Here is a 17740-nt window from a genome sequence, read left to right as displayed (position 1 = left end):
ATTAGTGACAAGAGATCACTGCTAACCTTTTATTTTTCTCACCGCTTAAATACAGAAAATCACACTCAGACTAACTGAGACCAACACATTTCTCCACCCTTGTGCAGAAAAGGCGGTATCTGTCCCTGCCCACTTTGTGTTTTTGGTTTGGTTCATTTGGTTTGGCATTTTTTAATTTTTTTTAAGGTTTGCTATTCAACTCTTTTCGTTTTTGGCTTATTGTGTTCGTCTTCAGTTTTTTTTTCTGCCGAGACAGTCCGTTTCTTTATCTAATAAAAATCTGGAAGCTAAATTTTCACAGTATTTTTTTCCAACCACCTGATAAAAATCTCTAGCACGACTACAAAAAAAATAGCTCTTGTAGTAAGTAAGCGAGTACGTTATCCCAAATAAGTAATAATAAGCACTAAAGTACAGTACATAAAACGGCATCAAGAGACACAGCAAAGATAAAACAATCGGAACCAACCAACAGAAAAATAAAAACAGATTTTTTTTTCCTTTTAAATAAGATTTCAGTTCAGTGAGGTCATTTGCGTTTAGCTCCATCCAGGACCAGAGAGCTGAGCTGGAGAGGGGGGGGGGCAGAGGAGGGGAGGAGCCGTCTGTTGCTCCTCTAAGTCGCCTCCATCCATGCTACACAGTTTCAGACAGGCTGGCACTGCAGCCCTGACGCTTACAGACAGACACACAGCGATGCTTCGTTTGTTTCATCTCCTGCACCGTGTCCTCCTCCCGTCCTCCTCCCTCCAGCCACATTTGGTTTGGGTTCTTTTTGGTTTGCTTCTGTCGCTCCTTGGGTTTTGGGTTTGTTTGGTTTTTATTTGGTTTGGGTTTATTTTTGGTATCCTCTTTAAAAAAAAAAAAAAAAAAAGCAAAAACAACAAAAAACATGTGACACCTGCTCCCTGCTCACTACAGCGTGTCCCAGCATACCCTTCTTTGTTGTAGTAAAGGATCAGTCCCGTATAAATAAAGAAACCCCCCCTTCCCGAGTTGGGTTTCTTGGACGGGCCGGGTGGAGGGGATTACAGCAGAGGGGAGTGGGGGCTTCTTCCAGTGTTACCCTCCTGTTCTCAGCTCCCCCCGCCCCCCTCATCTCCACCTCTGTCTCTGTATTGTGTTCATGTGTCTTGGCTGCGGCTCTTATAGAAAAGCCCAGCCTTGAAAAAATGCTTTGGTTTCCATTTGAGAATTAATGGCAGTCTGAGGTGGAAAATGAAATGATTGATGGGGTGATGATGGAAACAGACAAATATCAGTAAACATGTCTAGACATACAGGTGTCAGGACGTCTACGCTGATTGACGAGGCAGGAACGAGAGCCAGCTGTGACTAAACTTGGCTTTATTGACTTGTTTAGCCTTCAATCTCAAACGGTGATTCCTGCAAATCTCCAATCACAGCCCCATTTCATACTTTCCAAACGGTCACCACTCTTTACAAACATCATTTTCAGAGTGTGAAGTTTAGCAGGGCGTGTTCATTTAAGCCGTGGAGTCACCGATAATGGGTTATCTTTAAGACCGAGCAAAGAACGGGTCTGATTAAGCACAACAGAAAATGTTTAGGTCTTGATGAGAAAAAATAAAATAAAAAAATTCATTCACTCCTTGAAATGTGCCAACTCTTTATCTTTGAACTATTGGCACTTGGTGAGGGCTGAGATGAGCGTTTTATTATCACTGTAACGTATGTTCCTGCAGAGAAGGTTCACATTAAAAACAAGATGCCATGAAGACAGACACGTCCACGATGAAGATCAAGATCAGGGTTTCCGTCAGCGTATTGCAAGCCCCTCACGGGATCTCTGGGTCCAAACTGAGGGGCAAGTTTTTACTTTACTTATTTAAAGACTAAAGCTGTTGGCTGGGATCTTTTTTTGGGGGGTTATGTAAACAAGGTTAACCGCGCTCTCCTGCTGGTATAGCCTACATTATTTTATCTTCATGTTAAGAGGAGAGAGAAACGCACTGTGCCTCCCTTTCTCCCGTTTTCTCACCATCGGCACAGAAATAGCAAAAGCCGCACCTACACAGTCCTGCTGTCCTGCCAGTAGGCCGTGCATGACGGCGGGCGAGGAGCCATTGAGCGCCACCTTTAACCGAGTGCCACCTTAAATCCCCAGCTGGACCCGACAGCTTTTTGTTCTCTGTTCTGGCGGAAACCCTGAAGATGACGATGACAATGACTCACACTCCAAAGCTAACACTACAACAGCATACAAAATAAATACCAGCTAAACCGTTCATAATGGCACTAATAAATAGTTAACAAAAAAAAAAAAAAAGAAAAGAAAAAAATCTTCTCAAAGTGTAAAACATGTCAGGCCTGCTATGAAGTTAAAGTCAAACTATCCTATGCTCTTGCGACCAGAGGTAGGTAAAGAGACTTAAACACACATGAAGATAGAGCAGGGCTGAGAAACATATCATACAATCGTATATGAGCTTTTACACAGCAGATGTTAGAAAATCATTCAAAGTAATCCAACATGCAAACCTATAGGAAACACATGAGCAGACGCAGACATGATGAGTCGATGCAGAATGGATGGGCGTGTGTGTGCATGTGTGCGTGTGTATGTATGTTGTGTGAAAGTAGCAGTAGAGTCCTGGTCCTGGATAGCTTCAGTATTTACACGTCCTTTGAATAAAGCTTTTCTCTCCGTATTTTTGGTTTTTGGTATTTGTGATTTTGGTATGGTTGTCGATTTTTTGGGATTTTTTTTGTTTTTTGTCATTGTGTATTCCTCCTCCGCCTCCTCCTCAGGTAAATTTTTGGTTTAAACGTATCCACCCCACTCCTCTTCCTTCAGACCCGCAGCTTTTCTTATTAATAATAACAACAATAAAAAAAAGAAAGCAAAGTCCTCCTCTTCTTCATTTTTTTTGTCCTTGCGCCATTCCTTTGTCATATAGTAAAGTTTTTCTTTTGTCATTTTTGGTTTATGCACTTCGACGAGCACCTCTACCATCTCTTTGTTAAAGAGTCATCGGTTTGCTTTCCTTCAAAGAGAAAGCGTGGAGAGGTGCCGTGTCGACATCACGTGTTCTTGACAAAAAGGTCCCACGTTGCCTCCTTTCCATCTTTGTTTGTTTTTTTTGGATAGATAAAGATTTTTGGTTTCAATCTTCTCCTTTCTCTCCCTTCTCCCCTCTTTCACCTCTTTCCCTCCATCTCTCCTCTTTCATTCTGTGTATTTTTGGCATCGAAAGACTGGGAGAGAAGGAGAGAGAGAGCCATTGAGGAAAAGAAAAATAACGAAAGAAGAGCACAAGAGAGAGAAAGAGATAGCTTTGGTGTGAAAGGCGAGGTTATAGTATCCTCCTTCCTCCTCCTCTCTGATTGGCCCTTGGAGGGGGTCACTCGATCTTGGCCCCGCCCAGAGAGGGCGGGCTGTGTGCCATTTCGCTGGAGGAGCAGGAAGAGGCGGGGCTGGAGCAGGGAGAGGGGGAGCAGGGTGTGGGGCTGATGCTGCTGGCCGAGGGGAAGGGCGAGGACTGGGAGACTTTGGCTACGGTGGTGCTGACCAGTCCGGCGTTGGGATTCTGGCCAATGTGGAGGAGGGCGGGGTGGTTGAGGAAGAGGGAGGAGGGGATGCCCCCACCTTGACCCCCGGATGCCCCCAGCATCACCTTGCTCCCACCCTCAAGAGTGGAAAGAGGTAGGTGGCCACCACTGGCTGCTAGGGCTGAGGCAGAGAGAGAAAAAAGGTTAATAAAATTGCCCACCGTGGCCAGAGGACACTTTCACAGTATATCAGAATATAAAATCAATACTATATTAAGTTTTGGCTTTTAGTATTTGTCTTTTTTTCTTATTTCTTTTGGGGATTCATCATCTTTAGTTTAGTAACAGTGGTCCTTCTCTCAGGCTTCTTCACCTTCCACTGCTGAACTAAATGACTTCCTGCAGCACAGATCCCACCCTGTATTAGAAAAAAGTGGGAAATTGTTCTTTTCAAAAAAACCTAATGTCAGTCCCCATTTCAACACACTGGCGCGAGATGTAACAGCTTGTTAAAAAAAATTGAACATTGTGAAATATCTTCAGCGAGCTAATCTTAGGGGATCAGGTTTGCATCAGTTTAGCTGATCGGAGATCTGTGATTGGCTGTTTCATGCACAGACTGTGCCAAAGATAGAGAGCTGAATTTTAATTACACTCATGTTTATGACTGTTTAGCATAAGGAACACTTTTTTTTTAAAGTGCTCATTTTACGCACATCTGCAGGCTTATTTTATTTTGCGGATTTACTGAAATAGGTTTGCATGCTTTTATAATTTCATGCTGCCTATTTTCACCCTGCTCTGTCGACAGTGAAGCAGCGTTGGTTACGTACATAAATAGCATAGCTGTCTAATAGACCTCACACAAAAACAAAACCAAAGATCTGCGGTCGATTGTGTACTATACAGCAAAACCAAGGATGCTTTTTTGATTGCTCCTTTATTCCCAGTGGGTCACCACAGCAGAGGGACCCACTTAGTTGATCGGGCACAGATCCGAAGCCCTTCCTGACTCAACTCTCCCATTTATCTGTGCTTGGGATTGTAGGAGTAGGACAAGGAGAAGTGAACTAGCAGGTGACCCCCTGAGGCTGGGCTTGGATGCCAAACAAATGTATTAATTTCACGACACTGTGGCAAAACCTGCAGCTTCGATGGAAGCATTAACTGCCTGTACAACTTCTAATGTTTGTTCTTTGGGAAAAGAAACATTTGTAAATACGGCCTTCTCCTAGAGTTATGCAGTAAAGAGTAAAAGAGAAGCAGAAAGACTGTAGCATTAGCCCTGTTAGTAATTATATTGTGATTTGTCTATTGCTGTAGCATCATCTTCTTCTTTCCATTAGGGGTCGCCACAGTGGATCATCTGCCCCAACCTCATCCTGTCATTAGCATCCTCCTCTGTCACACCAGCCCTCTGCATCTCCGCCTTCATTACATTCATACTTCTCTGTGGTCTTCCCTTTTTTCTCCTACCTGGCAGCTCCATCTCCAACATCCCTTTTCAAATATATTCACTATCCCTCCTCTGCAAACCATCTCAGCCTTGCCTCTCGGACTACATCTCCATCACTCCCAATAAATATCTGAGTATCTTCAGCTCTGCCTCCTGTTTTTTTTGTGTCACCGTCTCTGTACATCATAGCAGGTCTCACTGCCATCTTCTTCTATTGTGGTTTCAAAAAAGGTAATGGAGTAAGTAATAAAAGTTCAGTTCTTCGCCCCTGCATATGAAACATTTTAGAGTTGCAGAAGCAGCTGAGCGAGAAAGTAAAATCAAGTCACCGTGTCTCATATGCTAGATCTATCTATCTATTCTACATTCTGTCAATGTTCTATGTAAATACATTTCTAAAGGTGCTGCTGACATGAAATTATCACCAGATGTCACTAACAACCCATCTAACCAACTAAAATCCATCTGTAATTAGAAAGTAATCTAGTTTAGTCCCAGCTGGTGGCCTATAAAAAGATCTCGTACAATAAACATCTCATGATGGGTAAAACTAATGAGCGCCTTCAAGCCCTTCGCAACTTTATTGTTGCAGACATAGTGATGGCATTACAGAAGAAATTCTAATCTACTCAAGCTACCTGCGAGCATCTTTTGGAGTGAAAAGAATTATCAGAAGAGTTATCCAAGAGCCAAGGACCTTGAATCAGCAGGTGCCACACAGGACTTCATTGCTGAAGAAAAAGCATGCTGAAGATCATTTAGGGTTTGCTGAATAACATGGAGACCAATCATCTGAAAGCCACTGAAAATCTATGAAATGACTAAAGCTCAGAGACTGTTTGTGTGGAAGAACGGGCCAAAATCACACCTGAGCAACGCACGCAGCTAGTTTCTCCATACATGAGGCGTTTTTAGGCTGTCATTGCCAATAAAGCCTTTTGTACAAAGTATTAAATACATTTCAGTAATACTGTTACCCTGTGTCATTTACCATCACTACACATAACTTATGGACATCTGTGTTTTTTGTTTTGCATGTGTGGACTGGATGGGTTGTTACTGACATCTGGTGAGAATTTCATGCCAATAGCACCTTTAGAAATATATTTATTTGGAACATTGATAAGAAGGTTTATTTCTACCGTTGGCTCTGTATGATCATCGAAAGCAGTTATATTTAATATTATCTTGGCTCTGTGTTGTTTACCGCAAACGCTCCAAGAGAAATGTGTGGCCTTAAAGGGAGAGGTAATAAAACCGCTTTTTCCAAGACGGTGGGTGAACAGTAGGGCTGCACTGAGGCCCAAAATAAGGTACATTTATGCTGATTATTTTTAACTGTAAATTATGCAAAGCTACTCAAGTGGAGTCCGAGAATAAAAGCAAGGGGAAATAAACATAATAGGCCCCCTTTAAAGGAAAGAGGAAGACTAAAAGTATAATATGGGCACTTTAACAGAAGTATTTGGCTACCAGACAGCTCTAAAGTGGAGAATGTCTTATGTGTTGACTGATTTACAGCCTGTTAAGAACAATTATGGTGGTTTTTTTGCTTTTCGGTGATAACGTTTGGTTTTCAGTGATGTTTTAAGATTAAAATCCCCTGTTGACTTTAGATACTCTGACAACAATCCATAAGTCCTCTGCCTGCTATTTGAATTACCGATATAAAAAGAACTTCACCTAAACTGAAAGATGACTTATGACGAACTTCCCAAACAGACTGCCTCGAAAAGATTTCTTCTGAGGTTTTCCCTCAAACTCTCAACATATTTTTGATGATTAGATAAAAAGATGAAAAGGATGCGTGAGACAGCACGAAGACAGAAACAAGCCCACACATTAACGTAAACCACCACCGTCACTTACACACAGACACTTGATGGGATGGGTTCATGCATGTAGATGATAATGTATGACAAATAAGTTTATTCCTCTTCTCTGCAGCTCTCTCAACTGTGGATGAACACACTTGTTTGCCCATTCATCCGTGTCTCCAGTCGGTAATCAGCGTGTGCGACCTGATTCACCCACCATGTATTAACTGTATTACTCATCCTCACACTTCTCTTTTTACTGCAGCTCCCTCCCCCTTCACGCTGTCACCCCACAAAGCGAGGTTAAAAACTAGCTCTGCTAAACTGACGTTAGCTGGGACTCTTCCCTGGTCACTCTTGTGGGACACAAAAGTTTTTTTGTGGCTATTTTTGTCTTGTTCTTGAGTGTGGGAAGGTTTATGTAGGGGTCCTGAAGAGTGTGCATTTGAGTTTTAACATTTATGTGTGTAGGTGTGTTTGAGAGGACGACTTCTCTAACAGTTTTAGAGGAGGAAGATGCACCGCCTTTCTGCTGAAGATGGGTTTTTTTTATGTATTCTCTGACCCTGAGACTGCTCAAGAAATGAAATAATACTGCACACCACCTCACCTCCACCTCAGCTTTGACCTTTTAATTATATTCTGTTTATGAGAGGGGCTGAAGGCAGGCTTTGTACCTCTTTTTTGTTATTCTCTCTCCTATTTTCCTTTCAATGTCTCTCTCTCTCTCTCTCTCTCTCTCTCTCTCTCTCACACACACACACACACACACACACCTTGGATAGTGGCCAGGGGATTGTTACCGAGGAGGGCTTGATTCATCCCTGTGTTAACTCCCATCACAGTGTTCCTGTTGTGACACGCGCGCGCACACGCACCAAGCACGACACATGTGCAAGCAGACACACAAACAGAGACAGGCAGAGGAGAAAAGGTGAGGGAGGGGAGGAAAAAGCAGGTTTAGTGGCAAGGACAGGCAGAAGGCAAATTCATCTCAGCACGTATAAAGAGCAGAAGTTTGCTGACTGTTGGCTGCACAAATGCAAACGAGGTTCGAAATGCAGAAAGAAACAGAGCAACCTAATGAAGTATTATTCATCTTAACACAGAATTCACATGAAATAATGAAGAAACACATCTGAACTGTCTAAAGTGTGTAATGTGTGTGTGTGTGTGCTTCAGTCGTATTCACCTCAGGTTTGCAGCAAAATCGGTGATGTAGTTAGACACGTCACCATTCTTTTTACCCATTCGCCATAAGCTGTGAACACAAAAATCACACACACACACACACACACACACACACACACACACACACACACACACACACACACACACACACACACACACACACACACACACACACACACAGAGTTAGCATGCACTGCTGCACAGGGGAAGCAGTGGCATCCAGCGGCATGCTGGGATATCAGTTAATGCTTATGTGCTCAGTCACTGTTTGTGTGTTTGTGTGTACAGTAAAAAGCATTTAACTACAAATTGCAGCTGAACCGAGCGTGGAGCAGTGCAGTATTGATTGTGAGCAGTGTTTGTGGAAATGTGTGGCCGTATGCAGTTGCGTTTTCAGACTGCAGATCAAGATAAATGATTAAAACCGATGATTCACCTCTGACTTCATGTTGCTGGTGGGTAAGGTTAATGTTCAACCACGCACATAGATTGGTTTTAAATATTAATCCTTTGCATTTTATAATATTACTCATATTAAATGACTAATTAGTATTCGGGTTAATGATACAAGTATATGTAAACGTAATCCGTGTGAGATAAATATTTAGGCTTCAGGTGGCTCTAAATTTTCAGTCTAAGACCTTCTTTTTTGTCTACTTATGACTCAACATAGCGTCAGTGAGCACAATACACTTAACCTGATCATCTCAGGCTCATCAGCCCTATTCACTTTCTGTTTAACTATTTTGTTTATGAGAGGCAATCAGAAGAAAACTGGCCTAAAGGGAGATAAACTGAGGAGCTGCACAGGGAGCTGGTATAAGATAATTCAGGCTTATTATGAATTATTATGCAGAGCTAGTCTAGAGGGATATGGAGCTAAAAAGGAGCACAGCAGTTCCCCTTTTTTTCCTACACATATTTTTTGATGTATATTTTCTGATACTTCTGCTGACAGTGGAGGCGAATTAATCTTTTTTAAATGTGCTTGTCACAGCTTTGAATTGAGTTATGTCCAAAATATTATATTTCCTGTTTGCAAAGTTTATTTTCTTCACAAGCACAAAACGGGTGTTGCCAATAAAAACTGGAACGTTTCTTTTTCTGCACTGAATTGCTGCTTTTAATTTTCCAACACTGCTAGCACCAGAGATGACGCTCCACGTTCAGGATCCACAGCAGTCAGTCGTCAAACTCAGAGAGGTATCAAATCTGTCAAAGACAGAACAACAGCTACGCCACATATGTCTCTCTGTCACTATCGTCAAACCTGCATTTATTTGGGTGAAAGCTGCGGTGGTAAGAGGTGCTCTGAGGTGCTTTGCTGTGAAGGCCTCGTGGCCTCTTACCCTGTGTTAAGGTTGAGTGTGCTGTGGCTGGGGGTGGCCGGGCTGGCTGTGCTGCGGGGAGGAATAGGTGGAGGAGGTGGAGTTGCCGGGGAGGGAGTGGAGCTGAGTGGGGTGTGGGTTAAGCTGAGAGAGGGGTGGGTGGAGGTGAGGCTGGAAGTCAGAGGGCAGACGGAGGACATGGTGGTCACCGATGTGCTGCTGAGACTCGTCACGGCCTGTGACATCTGGCTGGACATCTGTCAGAGAGGAAAAAGAGGACAGCGGCGTGTTTATTACCGACGACTTCGATAAAAATACTTTTGGGAAAGTTGCTGCAATGCGTTCGACTAGGCGTACCATGTGAGGGCTGTAGCAGGGTGGCTTGTGCGCTGGTGGGGCTGTGGGGGGCTGGTTGGGCAGAGGAGGAGTGGCACTGCTCGGGTTGATGCGCTTCTCTTTTTGCCTGCGGTTGCAGAACCAGACCCGGATCACCTCCTTCTCCATGTTGAGTTGCTCGGCGATCAGCAGGATCTCCTCTGAGGTAGGCTTCTGGTTCTGCAGAAGGCGGCATGATGGAAAATATTAACAACGGCAAGACGTGAAGAATTTTCACAACCACAAAGAATGAAAATCTGAAAATTACAGAAAATAAAAGGCTGTGTACACAAATTACTTTACTGTCAGGTGTCTAATGAAGCTGAAGGCTTCATTTGTCAATGTGTTTGTTACAAGTGCTGCGAGGCTGACAACAAAACCATACACAGTGGTGACAGGAAACCACAAACATCTTTATTTGTACTTAAAAACACTTTAAGAGGGGCGAAGCCAGCTACTGTCAGATCAGTCTGCCTCGGTGGATCTTGCATTTGGGGCAAGATTAAGTATTATTAAGTAAGTATTTCGGTGACTTTTTTAATATTTTAAAATCCACATTTAGTTGTTTTGTTTTTTTTGGTGTATAACCTATGAGCAACACCAACATAAAAGGGATAAAGATAAAAGAATCCTGTGTAATACAGAAAAAAAGACAGTCACTGTAATAATAAGTTGACTCATCTTACCGTCATGAAAGAGCGCTCCAGGGCCACACGTACATTCGTCTCGATGCTGGTTCTCTTCTTTCTGCGGCGCGAGGGAACGCCGTCGAAGCCCAGAGAGGGTGAGGACAGGGAGCTGGGGCTGGGCAGGGTGCTGTCTATGGACATGGTCTCTGAAGGGCAAATTCACCAGCACGTTCACACAAGCTTAACGTTCAACTGACAACAGTCATAACACCTACTCTGTGCATCTGCAGTTCTTGGAAAATACTGTGAATCATCTCTATCTCAATCTGATATTCCAGTTTGTGTGACTGCAGTGATCTCACCTGCATCATTCAGCCACTTCTCCAGCAGTGGCTTCAGCTTGCACATGTTCTTAAAGCTCAGGTTGAGGGCTTCGAAGCGGGAGATGGTGGTCTGGCTGAAGTCATTGCCGTACAGCTTCCCCATGGCCAAGCCTACATCTCCCTGATGGACAGATTAAAAGCAAAAGAAATTAAAATGTATTCACCAAAAACCCCCAAAGCATGTAGTGTTGGTGTAGAGGGGTGTCTCACTTACCTGTGTGAAGCCTAGTTTGATGCGTCTTTGTTTGAAAGTGCGGGCAAACTGTTCCAGCTCTTCGAGGTCACTGGGGTCCTCGGGGTGAGAGGTCACGGAAGGCACCGTGGTCACACCTCCACCACTCACCTCCACACCCTTATCTCGCTGCAGCGGGAGGAGTGAAAGTGAGACAGAAACAGAGGTGTTTGTTAATGACTCGTGCTGCTGAGGCTGGGTTTTTCTTTTCCACTGACTAAAGCTTCAAAGTTTCCTTGTACCTGTGCCTGAAGCCCCATTCTAGTCGGAGCAGAGAGCAGGCTCCCTTGGTTTTGCTGAGGTAGCGGAATAAGATTTGGTGTCGATAGGAGTCCTAAAGAAGAAAAGCAAAATATGAGTTCTGTGTATAATTTGTGTCGAAATGACTGTATCTATAAGTTATTCTGCCATAAAGGGCCTCCCCACCTTGCTGGCTCTGCTGTGCCTGTGGAAGGAGGAACTGGGCAGGAGACGGGAGCGGGTGGCCGGGGACCAACACCAGCTGCTGTAGCTGCAGCAGCTGCTGAATGTCCTTTCCAGTAGAGAGAGAGAGAACGGATACATCAGACAGACAATAAGATTTTGCAATTCTACAAGCAGAAGGACGGCTTAGTCACATCAAAATGTGCTAGTATGTTATATACGGTTCCTCCAGCTCAGGAAAGGAGGTATATGAAATGTATACCAACAGAACGCGTAGAAGCGAAAGGAAAAACTTTTTCTGTCACGTCAGAGTTAAGAAAAGGAAAATGTGTGCGTTCATGCAAGGTGGAAACTGTGAATCACGAAATCTACAGTAGACATGCATTATGAGCTGCTCCATGGATTGATAGCGGCTCCTCAATCACGCCGCTCATCAGGAAGTGGCTTTAACGGCAGCCAGTACCTGGGCAGTGAGCTGGATTGGCTGGGAGAGGGTGAGCTGGGATGGAGGAGGTGGGACAGGGACGCTTTGGGCGCTCTGCTCCTGTGTATTCTGTCCCTGGGACTGCGACTGAGTCTGCTGCCCCACTTGCTGCTGTTGTTGTTGTTGCTGCTGCTGCTGCTGCTGGGCTTGCTGATTGGCTGCTGCAGCTGCCTGAGCTTGCTGATTGGCTTGGGCGGCTGCGTGGGCAGCGTGAGCTGCATGGGCTGCATTGGACTGCTGCACAGCTGCAGCCAGGAGCTGCGCTTGAGCCTGCTGCAGCAACAGCTGCTGCTGCGCCGGCAACAGAGCTGTCAACTGGTGGAAAGGACGAGAGAAGAGAGGAGAAGCAAGGAGAGGAGAGGATTAAGAAATCAAGAGTGGGAAATGCACAAAGGTGACAAAAGAGGGAAACAAAGTGTTCAAAAAGCACCACCAGAGGAGCGAGCGAGGCAAAAGCAAAAGCCAAGTGCGTGTCTGTGTGAGCATACTACAAGTCAGTCTTACCCCTGCTAACTGGGAGCCGGTCAGCATGAGCTGTGTGTGTTGCAGAGCAGTCTGTGAGGGGGTCGGGCCGTGAGAGGAAGGGAGGGCTGGGGACATGTCAGCACACTCCTCCATCTTATTCTAAGATGAAGACATAACAGCAAAGCATATACAGAAATGGAAACACGGTTAGAGGGCCAGCGCTAGAATTAAAGCTCGATTTGATATAAACGTGTTTGTAATTATCCAATCGAGACTATGCAAGCAAATGCCATCCTGTCACAGATATCCATAAGTTAGGAAAATATTAAATATCTTTGGATAATATTGGACTAATTAAGTGCTACTTTAACTCAATTCTAGAGCATGAGACTATAAGAATTTATCCATGTTTAAGACACATAGCTCACTAGGATAAATCATTTGAATGTCTTAAAGCGTGCAATTTCCTCGAATGCTTCAAATGTGTCCCCAGTCTGTGTGATAAAATACAACTCCACTAGACTTTTTTCCCCTGTCCCATCCTTCTCAAAGAGTTGATCTTTCCTCCCAGACCCAGCCATGTTCAGACAGACAGAGGGGATCTTTTCCAGCGTACCTATTTGAATATCTCTTGTGGTATGCAAATAGGGAAGATTTTACCTTTTGGTGAGAAGTAATATTTCAGATTTACTTCAGTACTGAAAAGGCTTTGTGAAAAACACGAGTGCCATCATACTCTCTGCTCTTTGCAAACGTGTTTACATTGGGGACTGGGTGGAGAGTCGACACATTATCAACCTCAACGTCGAGCGTGACAAAAGAGTAATTCAGTGCATAGAAATGAACACAAAGCTGAAGCAGCCGTACCGTCAATAAAACCCAGCGTGTGACGTTGAGACACAAAAGATGTACAAACGCAAACACAGGCTCAGACACACACACACACACACACACAGTTCAGTAATGTGGACACACACGCAAAAGCACACACTCACCTTGGTGCTGCTCAGGTTTGGTGACAGAGGAAAAGGACAGGCTTTCATTGACTGAGTCTAGAAGAGAAGAATTAGACACAGTCTTAGAAATTACTTCAAAATGCATCATATTCCATCTCTGCTAAAAGAAAAATGGATATCTGGATTCCTGACTGTGTGAAAAGTTAGCTTGCGATGTTACTTGCAAATAACTGAGGGACTAATCGATGGGGGAAGTGATGGTTAGTTTGTCTGGAAGTACCGACTTTTGGTGAAAACAGATAAAAAAAAGAAAGGAAAGGCAGGTTTGATGGAGCTCTTTTATCAAAATGTTGCAAGTAAATATTTTTTTTTATGTCAGACTCTGTGCTGGAGTGTGTGTGCAACACTGAATCTTCTTCTTAGGTGGATCAATCAGAAAAAAGATGAAGGTAAATACACAGGAGTAACATGTACCTGATGATTTGATTCTGGTCCATTCCGCTCTGAATCTGCGTGGGTGGCAAAGGAAAAAGTGATAAATGACATCTTCATCACTGCATCAACTTACAGCTGCAATTTCCGAAGTCATGCATGTGTCGCTCTTTTTTTTTTTTTTTTTTTTTTTAACATATATATTCCGCATTAAATCACGTGTACGTGTGGGTGTGTGTTTGCCGTCTGCCTCTCAGACCCTCGCCGCTTACCTGTGCCCTCCAATGGTGAGTCAGCCCCGACTTTTTCAGCCTCTCCTGGCTTTGACATCCTGATATCTGTAACAGGAAAGCACGCAGATAAACAAGTCAGACAGGCTGACTCCTAAATATGTGTCAGATAAAAAGTGCAGAGAGCGACAGAATAACAGAAGAAGCAAGCGGAGATAATCTAGATGACAGAAGGGAAAAGAGTACGGCCAGGGCGCTCATCTCAGATAGGTTAGGGTTAAATGTTTTCAGGTCACAGCCTGAGCCTACACACTGTACACCACACAATGTAGCTGAATCATTCACTGAGCCCACATTCATTCATTCTTTCTTTCCAATTAGTGGTTTAACATAAGAGTAGGTTGACCCAAGGTGTCTGCTGGTTCTAAATTTAACTCAAGGTGTTTACGTGGGAGACTTGGTGTACTAAAAATGTCTCACACTGTGTGTCACTCATTACAAGACCACATCACTTCCTGGTTGAATTGGGACAGTCCCTATAGCAACAGCAATGAATGGAGGGAGACAATAAGCTAAAGTCTTTAATTACTTTATTAGCACAAAAACACGGGAGCATTTTGGTAGCAGGGTGTACAGGAAAGATGGGACTGAAGATAATTAGTGTGGGTGAGCGGGTGTTTATATATAACTACACACACGTGTGTGTGTGTGGGTGTTTCTCTAGCAGTTTTCTTTCTATGTTACAGTACAACAGTACCATTTCATTATAAAAGCCTTTTTATTTGTCTGAAACCACAAACTGTTGTGTCCATTTGAAACCCTTTTTTCCCCTCCTGCTCTGACTCCTTAACATGCGCACACACAAACACACACAGATACACAGCGCTACTTCCCTTTTGTGAAAACATGCAAATCTGCCCAACGACCAACTAATTATATCTGCCACCTGCATAATAAACTCTCAGTCTCCCTCCTCCTTTTTCTCTCTACTCTTTCCCCCCCCTTCCTCTCCTCTTTATGTCTCCTCTCTTCATCCTGTAGTCTCACGGGCTGCACATGACATAAACTGTACATCTTCCCTCTGCCTTTTATCAGCATGACACCTTAAATATAGAAAATGTCCAACAAGCAAGTGGTCAAGCATTGTTTTCGCCATCAGGGGGCAGTAATCACACACGAAGAAGATGCTCTGCTGACCAACACTGACCCCAGGCCAGTTTTAAATTAGCAAAGCATCAGTAAAGTGCAGTCACTAATCGTAAAAAGTGATACCGATCAAGAGTCACTCCCTTATCAGATGTTCATTCAGCTGCAGAAACACATTCGTCTCAGTGAAACAGATGTGAGAACAGTGGACTTTGGTACACATAGTGTCTTTAGGGAAAGGGGGAAGTGATGATCAGCTTGAAAAGCGCCATTCTGCCGCCAGTGGCTATAACCCTGTGTAAATACACACACACACACACACGCATGTGCATACACACACACACACACTGACTGCAGGATTTCCCTCAAATAGCTGAAGATAAATCGGTCACCCAACGATGCGGATGCAAACATCTGGTTAATATATTATTCTGGTCAGTTTGCGGTTATTCCAGCATTTCATTTGGCACCTGCTTTCAGTGTTACGTGATGTGGCTATTAGTGAAACCAAAAAAAAAAAAAAACTGCCCAGTGTTGCTCAACTTCTGACAAAAACCCACCGAATATGCACAGAAATAACATCTTCCTCTAAATAATCACAAATTTTTGCCACGCGTAACAAACTGTACCCCACAGCAAAAATCTATAACACACTGTAAAATTTCCACTTCTTCCACATTGGGCCCTGTTACACTGCGATCTTCAGCGCGTGGAGTGTACAATACTAAAGCCAAATCCCCCTCCTCATATAAAATGATTGCCCAGCTCATAAAACCGAAGTAATGCAGAGCTCCCAAAGTGCTGCCTATTGCACTGCGCTGCCCCGTCGCAGGACACGGGGAGAAGGTGCGCGTTGATTCATGGTTAAAAATGGTCTACAGACAGTAGCATGGTGGATAATGTGGTCAGTAATACAGTGGTGGGACAGTATATCAAGATGTAGTGTCTTTTTCTCACTTCCCCTCCCGACTTCCCCTTGTACCGGGTTGAGCGCAGAGTGCTAAACCCAACACTTACTGTCAGCGAGGCTATTAATATTAGCCTGCTCTCTCTCTCTCTCACTCTCTCTTTCACTCTTTTAAAACCTCCCTCTCTTTTACAACACACTGCTGCACACACAAACACAAATAATTTCGTGTTGGGGTGACTTACACGCTTTGAACATGTTTACAGTGTAAGCGGAGGACACATCTCTTGTCTGTTTTTTTTGCACATGTGGTGCAAACTGCATTTACTGCAGGGATAAGACAGTGCTTCTAACAGGTTTAATTGCTCAGCCCTGTCATTGTTGCTCCGCTACAGCATATGCAGCCCTTGGAGTTAAACAGTAGAGTTCAGAGTTGCTTCACCATACTGAGTGAATCCACAGCAGAGCAAATTTAATGCTGTATAATCCTGTGTCATGAATAAATGATGCAATAGAAAGGAACAAGGAACAACAGTGCCTGTGCTCAGTCTGGACTGTTTCTGTTATTCTCCTCTGGGTATTTTGGCCGAGATGAAACTCCACTGCAACCACCCTGCAAACCCCCCCCCCCTTCCCCCCCTCCCCACCAACTCTTCACCCAACTTCCTGATTCAGGACATAACCCCAGCGCCAAGGGGGGTGTCTGGGAACTGGAGTCATAAAACTTACTAACTACAGATTTGAGAAGCCAAGCGGTGCTGAGGGTTGCCGAATTTGATTGCAAAGAAACATTTTCCATTTAAAAGTGAATGTCAAAGAGTCATGTCAACACCAATCGCATATCTGTGCCAGGATGAGACAAGCAGGAAGAACATGTTAGTGTCTAAATTGTTAATATAGTAATGATAAAATATGGGGCTGGACAGATATTAATAATATTAGAAATAATAATAATAATAAAACGATGATTTAGGAATCAAGAGAAGAACTCAAGCTGAAAAAACAAATACAGTGAGAACCTGAAGGAACAAATTTGGGATGCCACAACAAGGCCATAACATGTCATGAGGGTCTCTGCTCTTGTCAGTTTGGGTCGTTTGTTTAATCTAAGTTACTATTGTTGTGTTTTTTTGTTTGTAACACATAAAAATGCCTCATACAAGTGAATAAAACACATGAATGTAACCAAATGCTGCTGGAACTGAGAGACAAAGGTCACCACCACATAATGCCCATAAAATCATTTTTTCCCACTTCTACACAGTGTAAATAATTTTTTTTTACGGATGGCAATGATGTACTTTGACCAGATTAATAAGACTGAGTGCTTTCAAATTTCTACACTTAATTTCCCTCATTCATTTACTTTCAATGTTTAAAATGAGCAAAAATGATTAACTTTACAGAAAACCTAAACACGGCTCACGAGGTGACACATCAAAAATAATTGTACAAGATTATTCCCGATATACACGAATGTTTACCGCACTGGCTTTCCACACCGGTGCACCTTTGTGAAGCTGTGCGTTACATAATCTGGCGTGATGTGCCGTTTGTTGAAGTTTGCGAGAAGGACATGTCACTTTGGTCAGAGTATCTTCCCAGAGGTCACAGCAGTGACCACATGAGGTTAAGGAGTGACTCTGTGAATGTTGTGCCGTGAATCACTCACTGATAAACCGTGAACATCACAGATCTTATATATATATATTTTTAGAAATTCTATCTCGACGACAAAGACTGAGTAATGTGAGCTAATTGACATTTAGAAAT

The 17740-nt window shown here is 43.5% G+C and overlaps 1 protein-coding gene across 10 annotated transcripts in view; it reads right to left on the bottom strand.

Moving 5' to 3' along the window:
- Positions 1–1330: 1330 nt before the first annotated feature.
- pou2f2b (POU class 2 homeobox 2b) overlaps positions 1331–17740 on the bottom strand; it is a 73282-nt gene continuing 56872 nt past the window's right edge. For 7 of the 10 annotated variants that reach the window (XM_085471726.1, XM_085471727.1, XM_085471728.1 and 4 more), the window contains 15 exons: positions 13957–14022; positions 13727–13761; positions 13292–13348; positions 12336–12455; positions 11811–12146; positions 11351–11456; positions 11167–11258; positions 10907–11053; positions 10672–10813; positions 10367–10515; positions 9663–9860; positions 9327–9562; positions 7979–8047; positions 7563–7636; positions 1331–3694 (listed from right to left, as the gene is read on the bottom strand). In XM_085471726.1, the coding sequence (XP_085327852.1) occupies positions 3366–3694; positions 7563–7636; positions 7979–8047; positions 9327–9562; positions 9663–9860; positions 10367–10515; positions 10672–10813; positions 10907–11053; positions 11167–11258; positions 11351–11456; positions 11811–12146; positions 12336–12455; positions 13292–13348; positions 13727–13761; positions 13957–14022 (2156 nt within the window). In that variant the 3' untranslated portion in view covers positions 1331–3365. The remainder of the gene's footprint in view (positions 3695–7562; positions 7637–7978; positions 8048–9326; positions 9563–9662; positions 9861–10366; positions 10516–10671; positions 10814–10906; positions 11054–11166; positions 11259–11350; positions 11457–11810; positions 12147–12335; positions 12456–13291; positions 13349–13726; positions 13762–13956; positions 14023–17740) is intronic. The other 3 variants (XM_085471733.1, XM_085471735.1, XM_085471734.1) reach the window with 2 other exon arrangements.

The sequence above is a fragment of the Copadichromis virginalis genome, linkage group LG11 (genome assembly GCF_057382275.1).
Source record: "Copadichromis virginalis isolate Kocher_CV1m ecotype Utaka linkage group LG11, C_Virginalis_male_GT1.1, whole genome shotgun sequence".
NCBI lineage: Eukaryota > Metazoa > Chordata > Actinopteri > Cichliformes > Cichlidae > Copadichromis > Copadichromis virginalis.
This window is presented reverse-complemented; position numbering and strand designations above follow the sequence as displayed.